At 50.0% G+C, this 12,450-nt stretch overlaps 1 protein-coding gene across 2 annotated transcripts in view; it reads right to left on the reverse strand.

Annotated features, from left to right (window-relative positions):
• The window catches only part of LIMK2 (LIM domain kinase 2), a 64,218-nt gene that overhangs the window by 31,876 nt on the left and 19,892 nt on the right, over positions 1-12,450 (reverse strand). The window contains exon 1 of one of the 2 annotated variants that reach the window (XM_069081661.1): positions 226-503. The exons of the other annotated variant lie outside the window; for it this stretch is intronic. Coding sequence (XP_068937762.1) covers positions 226-278 — 53 coding nt within the window. The 5' untranslated portion in view covers positions 279-503. Of the gene's footprint in view, positions 1-225; positions 504-12,450 lie in introns of those variants that run through there. 2 annotated transcript variants of the gene reach the window in all.

The following is a 12,450-nucleotide window of genomic DNA, read 5'->3' on the forward strand; positions in this document are numbered from 1 at the left end:
CGCATGCCCAAGCCACTCCTACAAACTCCTGAGCAGGTAGAAGGGCTCAGGCCTAGCAGGAGAGGCTGGGTGGCAGTCCCAGCAGCAGGCAGCAGCACGTCTGGGGGTGACGGGAGCGCCGGAGAGGGCGAGCTGAGCCCGTCAGTGGGCCGCCACAGCCGCGGCCCTTCCCCAGACCAGTGCCCTGTCCGCCCACCCCTGCAGAAAGGCACTGGGGCCACTCACCGAAAAGGATCCCTGGAAGTGAAGTACGCAGGCATGGACCAGTAGGAGCCCATCTCGCACTCGCTCGGCAGGCTCCCCAGCAGCTACATGGCTGGGCCCGTCCCTCCCTCACCTCTGCCTCCGGGGCTGGAGGAGGGCCCGGGCTGCGGGCTGCCCGTCGGGGGGCTCATGACCCCAACCTGCAGCCTCGGCAGGCGGAGGGCATTCTCTCCGGGCCAGAGGCTGGCTGTCAGCGGAGCTGGCTGGGCGGGCGCCGCCCCCTGAGTGGTGGAGGGAGGGCGGGCGGAGGAAGGGGAGGGGCTGCTCCCGGAGGAGAGGGCCGGCCTGGGAGGCTGAAGGAGCCGGGGTGCTTGTGTCTGCCCGCTGGCCTGCACCACGGCCTTCCCCTCCTGGCCTTAGCTCAGCGAGCCCTGGGAAAGCACCTACTATGTGCCAGGCCCTGGGACAATGGAGAACAAGGGGGAGGGGAGTGCTGCACTGTCCGCCCAGGGATGGAAGGCTCCCCAGCCAAAGGCCCACGAAGTCCCACCTGCTGGGGCACAGACCCGACCTCTTACTGACACCAGCACCATCTGCACACACTGTTCTCTCCCGAGCCTCAGTTTCCCCATCTGTAAAATGGCTCACTTACACGGGATGGTGTCCAACCTGCAAAACTTACTAGCCATGTGACCCTAGGCAAGTTACGTCACCCCTGTTTGTAACTGTCTCACCTCTGTTTCCTCAACTGTAAAATGAAGATAACAGCAGCAGCTCCCTCACAGGGCTGTGGGGATCAAAGAAGATAATACTGGTAAAGCTGCTGCCATTTGTCCCTACTGTTTTTTGGAGGGGGGAAGGCAGGGCAATTGGGGCTAAGTGACTTGCCCAAGGTCACACGGCCAGTAAGTGTTAAAGTGTCTGTGGCCGGATTTGAATCGTCCTTCCTTCTTAAAGAGGACCAGAGACGTCACCAGGGAGATGTGACGCCTTGACTCCCTCCTGAACCGGACTCAAGTGAGGGAGAGCTGGCCAAAGTGGTCTGAAGTCCGACAGCAAGATGACTGCCCGTGGCTGGGGGTGCCGTGGGGCGACCTCAGCCTGGCCTTGGCCTCAGTCTGTCTGAGGCAACACCTACTCAATGACTAAGGGCTGGGTAAGAACTGAGACAAGAGATGGCTTAATTTACATTCAACTGGGGGATGGGAATGTCTGGGAATAGGACCCTGCTGGATGAAACAGGAGGTGACAAGCAGTCATTAAGCACCTACCACGGGCCAGACCCTCAGCTAAGTGTTTGCAGCTTGTCACTTCGAGAAGTATGACGAATGCAGAGAAGCACGGGCAGATTTATAGAAGCCAACCGATGCAAAGTGAAGTAAGCAGAGCCAGGGAAACAGTGGAGGCAATGGCTCTAATCCTGTGAGTGGCAAAAACAGCCCTCACCAAACACTGTTGGCAAGTACTGCCTGACGTCTTCCACAGCTTTTTTTCTTTGCTTTGACGTCCCTCCCTAGCTCCGGTCAATGAGAATGGCCCCACTACTGGAGGGCAGGAACAGAAAGAACAGGCTTGCAGAGTGGGCGTGGGGGAGCCAAGGCCATCCATCCCCACCATCATGAGGAAGAGAGGAGATGGACAGGCTGGTCCACTCCACAAGCCCTGTCTCCTGGAATATCTGGGTCATTCTCAGTGATTTGTAAAGTACACAAAGCCTGCCTGGTGTGTAAGGTGGGTACTTACTGAACACCTAGTCCTTTCCCTCACCCCGGTCTCATTTAAATGAATCTTTCCCAAATTCTTTGTTTTAAGGGATTCCTTTCTGGGAAAAGGGAAGGGGGAGGATATAGGAGGAAATCCAAGCATATAAAAACAAAAGCTATTAATAAAAAATTTTTTAAAAATCTTCCCAGGCCTCCAGGGTGGAGTCTCTTTTGGCTCTAATATTCTATGCCTCTGCACCCCTTTTCTGAGTTGACACGTGGCCTTGACAAAAATATCCTTGGTCCTTGCAGACACAGTACTGTTGACATTCATATGGGGCCAAAGGTTACAAAGCATGTCACATATATGACCTCATGCGATCTATACTTAAGTACCAGCTCCAATGCTTTATTTTTTTTTAGCTCATTGACCGTGTGAAAGTGATGCACTTCTCCAAATCTCAATTTACTCAGTCTTCTGTAAAACGAGAGCAATAATAGATCCCATCCTTCTCATGTCTGTTAAGAAGAACCTTATAATGCTAAAGAAAAGTGCACTCTCCTCACCACATCCCCATCACGGGCAGTGGACAGAGCCCAGGGCCCTGGGTTCAAATGCTGACTCCACAACCTTGGGCCAATCGCTTCGCTTCTTCAGGCCAGTGTCCCTAGCTCTCCAATCCTCAGGCCCTCAGCTCTGCACATGACTGTGTTGTCACACAGCTCTTCCACACTTTACTAGTTATTTTGTGCTCATCTATTTCCCCTATGGATGGCAAGTTCCTTCAGAATGGGGATTATGAGCGCCGGCCCTGGAGTCAAGACGACCTGAGTTCAGTTCCGGCCTCAGACACTCACACTCACACTAACACACACACACACACACACACACACACAACTAGCCGTGTAACCTTGGGCAAGTTACTTAACCCCAGTTGCCCTCCAAAAGGCAAAAAAACCCAGGGAATTATGCCCATTTCTCTTGTGCAGATAGATCGTCAGTGCCCGGCACACGGCAGGCAGGCAATCAATGAATGTTTAACCACAGCATGGGGCAGTAGAAAGAACACCTGAGGGACATCAGGGGAGCTGGTGAATCAGACTCTGAAGCCTCTATCGATTCTGTCCCAGCGTAACCATGCTATCACACATTATCACTGAATAACAAGCCCTGACACTAAGCTACTCCCAGACACAAAAAGCCATCTTTCTAAACACCAACATTCTCCCAGAGTGCTGTGTGGCTCGGAATTATGGGACTCCATAGAAACGTCAGGTGACCCAAAGGTCAGAGGAGAGATGTTTGGTGGACATAAGCAAACTGATGGACCCAGCACAGGAAGTGGTTTAAGAGACGTGTCAGGGAAATGTCACATTGGGAGAGCCAAGGAAAACAGGAGATGGACAAGCCAAGGGTCACACTGGTACTCGAGAAAGACTCAGCTAGAAAAATGGCCTCTGGTGTGCTAAGAAAAACTTCCCATCAAGGACCTTTTAAAAAACTGGGGGGGGGGGGGAAGGTTAGGGCATTGAGGAATCACACATTGTGATTGGCACTGGTGAGTGCACAGACTTACCAGTGTAGCCATTTTATACCACCTGAAGGCTCTCCTCAGTGTTGTTACTGTTCAGATGCGTCTGACTCTTCATGACCCCACTGGGGGTCTGTCTTGGCGAAGACACTGGAGGGCTTGGCCTTTTCCTTTTCCAGCTCATTTTTACAGATGAGGAAACAGGCAAACATGAAATGACTTACCCAGGATCACACAGCTAGTGTCTAAGGCTGGATTTGAAGTCAGGGGTCCAGCACTCTATCCATTATCCCACCTAGCATCCTGATAACCTGCCACTAACTTATCCATGTGCCCTGAGAGAAGCCTTATCCCTCTCTGGGCCTCAGTTTCCTCATTGTTAAAATGAATTGGTTGGGATGGATGCACCCAGTGTTCCATCAAACAGATTGACTCAAGAGTCCTCACTTGCCATGGCCCAAGAGATCTCCCATATTCAGGGTTCTGGGTCACCAAGACTCTGAGGGGAACCCTTTACTGGAGGAAACAGCAGGAGGTATGACATGCTGGGCTGCAGCTGAGAGGCAAGTCCTGTTCACTAAACTACTTATTCAGTCCCCCCGTAATCTGACCCAAGGAGAAGGGGTCCCCACATTTGGTCTGGAATTAGCAAATTCCCTTCTGCTGGTTCCCTCAGAGCTGTGGCCGCAGAATCTCGGGAGATCACCAAGCAGCCCTCACACTGCGTCTGTGAGCATAATGCCTCCTGACATCTCACACAGCTTCACTCCAACAGCCAGGCAGTGAGCTGGTGTCTAGGAATGTGCCCCCTTCTTCCACAATCCCAGCTGTGTTCAAAGAGAAGGTCTGCAGGCTGCCCCAGGCTCTGGGACCAACCTCCCACACAACCCAGACAGGAGAGAGCCGCCCAGGCATTGAGGGAGAGAGGGCCCCTCTCCCCAACACCAGTGGAAACTCCCTCCCCCTCAAAGAGGTGGATCTTTCTCTGAAGCCTCTTCCAGATGGGATGGAATCCCTGTGACCCCAGGAAATCCAGACTCCTGGAGAAACCTTTGAAGATTTGATCAACAGATGTGATAAGCATCTTGCAACTCAGGCTGAAGTGAGTTTAAGCCATCCTCCCAGGCCACTTGCATGAAGCAAAACTACCCAGGGAGCAGAGGAAGAGGGGCACCTGGATTCCTGGAGGCTGACCATCAGGAGAACTGTCCCAGTGCCAGAACTTCCCTTTCCCCTGGGAGGTGGTCCTGGGGCCACTTCCTCTCAGCTCAAGGTAAGCCACTTGAAAATGACTGCAGGGATCCAGGGACAATTATAGCTCTGATTTACTGTTGTTATTTCTTTAAAGGCCTGAGAGATGCTAGTCTAGTATGCATTTCACAAGTCTGAAACTTGGCAGAGAATCATGTAAACTGAAACCTGCTCCTACGTCAGTCATCTATAGGAGGCTGGCAAGAGAGTGGTCCAGCTACCTATTACCAATCAATCACAAGGATTTATGAAGCGCCTACTGTGTGCCAGGTGCTAGGGACAGAAACAGTCCCTGCCTTTGCCCTGGCTGGCAGTCCCCCGTGCCTGGAATGCCCTCAGAACCCCTCTTCCTTTAAGATGTGGCTCAGGCCCCCCATCTTCTCCACCTCTACCCCCTCCCAACTGCTAGTACCCTCCCGCCCAAACGACCCTGTATTTAGTGATTTTTTTATATGGGTTCTACTGTCTGTGCCATCAGAAGGCAAACTCCTTGGGAACGAATGGGGTTTCATTCTTCATACTTGTGTCCCCAGTACCCAGCACACAGTAGGTGCTCAATAATTCTTGATGACTGATAGCTGGTTGAGGAGCATGAGCTCCCAATGAATGGCATGAAGTATGGAAAGCCTGGGGTGAGCCTTGTTGACAGGAGGGTGGCTGTGAGGGGCAGGGGCTGGCAGGGTGAAACAATGGAAAAAGAAGGGAACAGAGGCTTTGGGACCCCTTCTGGCTCCAGCTCTAATGACCTTTGCTTATGCCAGGCCTTAGACATAGGGGTCCCAAACCTCTGCTCAAGGGCCTCTTGTGCAACATATGAAAGTATTAGATAAGGTTCTGTCCCCAAGGAAGCATGTGATCTATGGGGGAGAAGACTTGTACACATGGAAAACTAAGCCAAGGCTGGAAAGGCAGTAAATTCTGGAGGAACCCACCCCCTCCACAGGCTTCTCAGAACAGGGGGATCCAGCCGAGACTGGGTGGAAGCCTGACCAGAAATGCCTAGTAAGAGCTACAGAGCTTTATTGCTTTGGGAGGGAGACCAATTGTGGGATGGGGGTCATCAAGGGGTCAGTGGGAAATGAAAGCAGGAGTGGTGGCACACTCCCTACAGCTAAGAGGCCACTTTTACATGGAATTGCATATGATCCTCCCTGCCAGCCTGTCACACCCCTCGGCAACACCCTCTCCATCTTTACCTGTCCAAAGGCATCCTTCGAGGCTCAGCTTACTGCTGCCTCCTCCATCAAGCCTCCCATGATTCCCCCCTCTCCCATCTCAGGCAGATTTCTTCCTCTTTGAGGTTCACAAAACTTTCCCAATGTCTTTAAAGTCTCCTCAATTCCTTCATAGTCCCACTAGTATTATAATTCTCTGACGACCTATGGCCTCTTTGAAAGCAGAGACACTCTGTTCTGTCTCAGTGTCCTCCCCAGCCATGCCCAGCGTGGCTCCTGTTCTGCCCTCATGAAACTGTCACGCTGAGCTGGGGACAAGGGTCCAATTTCTTCTGTAATCTTCAGGGTCTCTCGGTACACAAACCATTAGATAAAGGATACTGACTGATAAGAAATTTGGTGACTAATTCAGAAGGTTAGAGGTAGGGGAGAAGAAAAGAACTCTTCCCCGTGGGAACCACAGTGGAGGGCTTATGATTCTCCGTGTATTTGATCCTAAACGTGAGACCCACTGAAGAGCTGTGAGCAGGGAAGTGGAGGGCTGGACTGGCATGGGGAATACCTGGTAGCTGACAGACTGGAGCTGGGGGACCGTCAGAAAGCTACCGCACCAGTGCAGATGACAGATGAAGAGGACCTGAACTAAGGCAGGGCCTGTGTGAGCAGAGAAGGAAGGAGACGCAAACCGAGCAGAGCACTGTTTTTCTACAACGATGCTTTGTGGACAGCCCTCCCCTCAACCCTTTCCCAGGCTCCTTCCTCTGGCATTCTGGGCCTTTAGAATGTGACTCTACCTCCAGTAAGGAATCCCACCACCTCCCTGGGCACCTGTAACTCCTGCTAAACTGCAGCTTCCTTCTTAAAGGAAAGAAAACCCCAATTTCTAGAGCCTTTTGTAAAACACTCTCCTTATAACACAACTACGAGTTACGGAATATTATTATTCTGTCATTCCACAGACCAGGGATTGACAGTGCTCCTTCCTTCCTGAAACTACCAGTCATCTGATCACCTATTTACAGGGTGTCTCTTCCCCCAAAGTCCCAGGCAGAGCCCTCATCCTGGTGAGGACACCTAGTGCCATACTGGGGCAGGAGCTAGAAGGCTCTGCAGATGGTCACTGACCCAGAATTTTCAGCGGTGAAGGGGACCTGAGACCTATTAGCCCATGCTAAAAAGGAATCTGCACAACTGTATCACCCAGGCATCTTGCCTCTGCTCAAAGACCCTGGGTGAGGGGGAGCCCATAACCCCCCAGGCAGTACACTCCACTTTCAGAAAGCCCTAATTCTTTAGAAGTCTTCCCTTAACATCAAGCCTAGATTTGCCCAGTAGCAGCTTCCCTCCAGAGAACTCCCATGGTGACCAAACAGAAGAGTCTGATCCGTCTTCCACAAGACAGCTGGTCAAATATTTGAAGATGCCATCAGACACACCTTCATTCTCTCTTCTTTAGTTTAAACATGCCTACTTCCTCCAGCCTATCCTCTCTTGGCATGGATTCAAGGCCCTTATCCATCCTGCTTTTCTTCCCCCTGGATACTCCCCAATTTATCAAAGCTTTCCTCAATTATGGCACCCCAAATGGAATCCGATATGCCACCCGTGCTCTCTGAGGCAACGTGCAGCAGGCCTCAGATTTCCCTATCTAAGGAAAGGAAGGACAGCTCTCTCAGGGTGGCTCAAGGTCATCGGCTCTTTTGGAAGCCCTATCAACTTCCTGAATTCTTCATATTCATAGTTTCTTACATTGGCAGACCATAATTCATTTAACCATTCCCCTAGAAGATGGCCATCTCCTTTGTTTCCAGTTCTTTGCTACAACAAAAAAATGCTATAATGAATATCTGAGGGACTATGGAACATTTCTTTCTGTCTTTATCATCCTTGGGGCACATATGCCTAGCAGTGGGAACTCCAAGGACAGAAGACATTTTTGTCTTTCTTCAGCATCACACCATAGAACAATGAGCACAATGGCTTTCCAAAGCTAATCAGAGTTTTCTAATTGTCCTTGGCTTTTTGTGTAAGTCACAACTAAGCTGCCCTCATTAGTCTACAGTGTCCAGACATCTGTTCTTACACTCTGGTTCTCGTTTCCAGTTATGAGCCCTTTTTGTCACCTCTTCACAACCAAAGCTCAGAGTTCTAGGTTCTAGATCCAGAGTGGTCTAGTCCAACTCTCTCAGTCTACAGATGAGAAAATGTATTTGTCCAAGGTTGTGTTAGCTTCTTCTCTTCTATCTTTCTCTTACTTCCTATGGCTCCTTAAGAGGCCACATCATACACTTTAGCAATGAATACATCACCAATCATTCATTAATGCTGGCAGCTTATCCTCAGCACTTTCGGATTTACAAAGCGTTTTCCTCACAAAAACCTGAGGAGAATATTACAAGTATTATTCCCATTTTCTAGATGAAGAAACCAGCTTATTAAATGTTTGGACATCACTTCTGCCTCCTCATTTAGACTGAAAGCTTCTTGAAGACAGAGACCATGCCTCTTTCTTCCTTTGCCACTGCTGGAACGGCTAAATGAACAGCAAACTTGGCTCTTGGCAATAAGATGAGATTGTTCTAGGGTTTGAGTAACGAACATTGTGTCTCTTCAGGGACTAAGGTATCCCAATGGAGCACACAGAATGCTAAAATACACTGTAGTATGATGGGAAGTGCTGGAGCTGGAAGGCCTGGTTTCTGATTGTGACCCTGATATTTAACGTTTTGGATAAACTAATACCTCTAGGACTCAATCTCCTCATCTCATTTCTTTAATTCATACACCCAGCCATGTAATAAACATTTATGAAGCCAGGTAGCAGGCTAAGTGATGGGAATACAGAAAGCAAAGCGAAATGAAAAAAAGGCAGCCTGGATGAAGAAGGGCCCTAAACTCAAGGCACAGGAACATCATTAAGTAAAAACACTAGGCCTGGTCAGCCTAGAGAAGAGAAGGCCCAAGGGGGACATGACAGGAGCCTCCAAATATTTGAAGGCTATCCTGCTGGGGAGGGATTGGACTTAATTGTTTGACTTCAAAGGGCAGAACCAGGAGCAATGAAGAGAAGCTACAAAGAGGCAGGTTTAGGTCTAAAGTCAGAAAAAATTTCCTCCCCATCAGAGTGCTCCCAAAGAGGGGTAGTGAGTGCCTCTCCTTGGAGGTATCCAAGCAGAAGGCAGAGGACCACTGGGGGTAGGGAAGCAGTATAGCTACGACTGAACCAGATGCCAGTGAGGTCCCTTCCAGCTTTTACATTCTGGGAAGCGGCCCCTCCCCTCAAAAGCTTATAATTCAGTGGGGCATGCACACTTGCAAATGCTTATGAAGGGACAGCCTGAGGAGGTTCATAAGCTGATTCTCCCTCCTCCAGGCCCCATTTTGGTACTTCACTCCCCCACCTCTACCTTTCTCACCAGTTCCCAGGCCTCCCAGTCCAGTAACTAAGCCCTGGAGGGTTTAACCCTTTCATGCCCTCACCAGCCTCAGTTTCCTAAACAGTTCAATAGCCAAGTCCAGGTTCCTACCAAGCTTCCCTTCATCCCCTGGATTCTCACCAGACCACATAAACACATAGGTATAATCAGATCAACGCTGCTCCTGGCATGGGGCCATAAACCTGCTTTCCTGCGACCCCACTCACTGTGCCTCTAACTCTCTCCTATGGAGTCTCCCCATCAGAACTCCCTGAAGGCTGGGCTTGTCTTCCTGTTTGCATCCCAAAAGCACAGTGCAGAGCTTTGAACTTCCTTTTTCTTATTTTCCAATACTCAGCATAGTGTACTGGACATGGTATGCATCTCCTGGTGGCACCCCAGCCTCAAGTCTACCCTCCCCTTACTGTCTTCCTAAAAAGCCGAGCCTGACTATGTCACTTCCCCGAGTCAGTCAGCTCTGGTGGCCTCCTCCTACCTCCAGGATCAAATACCCAATTCTCTGGCTTTTAAAGCCCTATAACATGGCCCCTTCCCAGCCTTCCGGTCTTCTCATACCACCCTCCCCTCTAGTTATTCCATGAGACAAAGTCATGGGCCTGCTGGCTATTCCTTGCACAAGACACTCCTCAGCCCTCAGCTCTGGGGCTTTCTCTGGCTGGCTCCCATGCTCTGCCCCTCTCCTGCCCCCAAGTCTCTCCCTCTTCATCTTGCCTCTGGGCTTCAAGTCTCAGCTAAAGTCCCACCTTCTGTAAGAAGCCTCCCTCACCCTCCTTTTCTCACTAAGCTCATCTTGGGCTCATCCTGCAGACATCTGGTTTATACACTGTCTGTATGTGGTCTTCCCCATCAGACTGGGAGCTCTTGGAGGGCAGGGGCTGGTCTTTTATTTCCCCTTTCTTTGTACCCTCACCACTTAGCACAGTGCCCAGCACAAAGTAGGTGCTTCATTCAAAGAAGCTTAGGGGAGAAGTAAGCACATTCTATGCATGCCAACACAAGTGATGCAAAGCCATAGAAAGCAGAGGTGAAGGGTCATGTGAGAGAGGGGCTGGCCAGTGTGGCAGACCAGAGAGGCAGCGAACAGCCAGGCTGGGAGCTCTTCAAAGGCCAAACAAGAGAGTTGACATTTGATCCTAAAGGCAACAGTGACCACAGGAGTTTACTGAGGAAGAAAACCATTCTGTCACCTGCCTGGACCGGGGTGATGGCTGTGCGGGAAGAGAGGACATGATGGATCTGAAGAATGTTGTGGAGATAGAAACTCCAAGATCGGACAAGTGAGGGTAAGAAGGTCAGGGTGATGCCCAGGCTGCACCCCTGGGGGAAAGTTTGGCAGAGGGCAAGGCTAGGGGAAAGGATCACAAGTTCTGCTTTGTAGCTGCTGAACTTGAGATGCTGACAGGAAGGAAGCTGATGAGGTGTGACTGGTACTGGGCTGGGAAGAGGGAGATGGACCCTTGGAAACTGCTGAGATTATAAGGCAAGAAAATGGAAAGAGGAAAGGGGGCCCAGAGCAGAGCCCTGAGGGGAACACCCATGGTCAGTGTGTAGGGCGGGGATGATGGTCCAGCAAAAAAAGGCAGAGAATACAGAGGAGAGAATGGTGGAGATGTCAGATGTTACAAATGACAAGAAGATAAAGAATGAGAAAAGGCCATTGGATTTGGCAATTCAGTGGCGTGATGTCAGAAACCACACTACTGATAGTGTGGAAGAGAGAAGTGTCAGAAATGAGAGTGAGTAGCTTTATCAACAGGTTTGGCTGAGAAACAGAGAAGAGACAGAGAACAGCTGAGGGGACAGTAAGGGACAGTAAGAGGGTTTTTTAAAGATAGAGAAAATTTGGGAAAGTCTGTAGGCAGCACATAAGCCAGATGGGCAGAGAATGAAGAATTCCCAATTATGGTTATCAACTAGGAGTGATGCCACCTGATAAAAACCTGACATGCCAGGAACATAGGTGACTTCCAGGACCACTGGTGACTCCCTCCTCTTTCCGATGTGGCCTGAATGACACCATGTCTAGCCACAATCTTTGCCTCTTTCCCCCTCTACCAGATATTTTGCTAGGCCTTAAAAACCTTCCTTTATGTGAGACTTAAAACAAGCTGTAATAAAGTGCTATTGCTTTAATTAAAGAATTTGAGAGTTTAAAGGGACCACAGGGGCCATCTAGTTCAGTGCATCCATGAAGGGATCCCTGCTAGAACCTACCAGCTCTCAGGTAGGTTCTGCCTCCAATGACAGTGAAGCCACCATTCTCCTTTTTGTCATTTCTAGTTGTTGGGAAGTCTTTGCCCTCAGAGAAACCTCAACTGGACTCTTTGCCTCGTCCATCCCTACCATCCCTGGGTCCCCCAGTCTGCAAACGAAATGTAGCTTTCATGCTCATTCACAACCTCACCTGGTCCTCTCTTCTCCAGGCTAACCAGCCCTAGGACAGGGGGCTCCAGGCCCTTTGCCATCTCAGCTGCCCTGCTCTGGCCACTCTCCAGCTAATCAACACCTTTCTTAACCTGTGGGCCCCAGAACTGACCACAAGAACTGTTATATGCAACGGGATCTCACCTCTCTGTTATGGGAAGCTCTGTCTCTCTTACTGAAAATCAAGATCACATTAGCTTTTTTGACCGTTACTGCTGACTCCTATTGAGCTCATAGGCTACGATAACCCCCCAATGCTATTTAACTTCACTATCCCCATCTTGTACTTGTGAAATTGACTTTCTGAACCCAAGTATAAGGTTTTACATTTATTCCTACTGAATTTTATCTTGTTAGATTCAATGTCTTACCAGCCTATCGAAATCTTTTTGCAACCTGAATCCAAACTCAGTCAAAGGGCTACACACTTGAGGACCTAGAAGGTCGCATGTGGCCTTGAGGCCGCACATTCTCTACCCCTGTTCTAAGGCAATGAATGCTAGGAGGTGGCTTTCTTGATTCAGTAGAGGAGAGATGACCCATTCTGGAGTCAGCAGGCCTGGGATGGGAGATACAGGTTTCTTTTATGCTTATTAGCCATGAGACCCTGGGGGAACCCCGTAAGGAGGTTTAGCCTTGGTTTTCTTTTCTGTAAGATGAAGGCAGTAATTCTTATACTGCTTCCCTAACAGACCTGTTAGAAGGAAAGTGATCTCAAACTCTG

This window comes from Petaurus breviceps, unplaced genomic scaffold (assembly GCF_028583685.1).
Source record: "Petaurus breviceps papuanus isolate PSGF00001 unplaced genomic scaffold, PetGlider_PUasm1.0 99, whole genome shotgun sequence".
Lineage (NCBI taxonomy): Eukaryota > Metazoa > Chordata > Mammalia > Diprotodontia > Petauridae > Petaurus > Petaurus breviceps.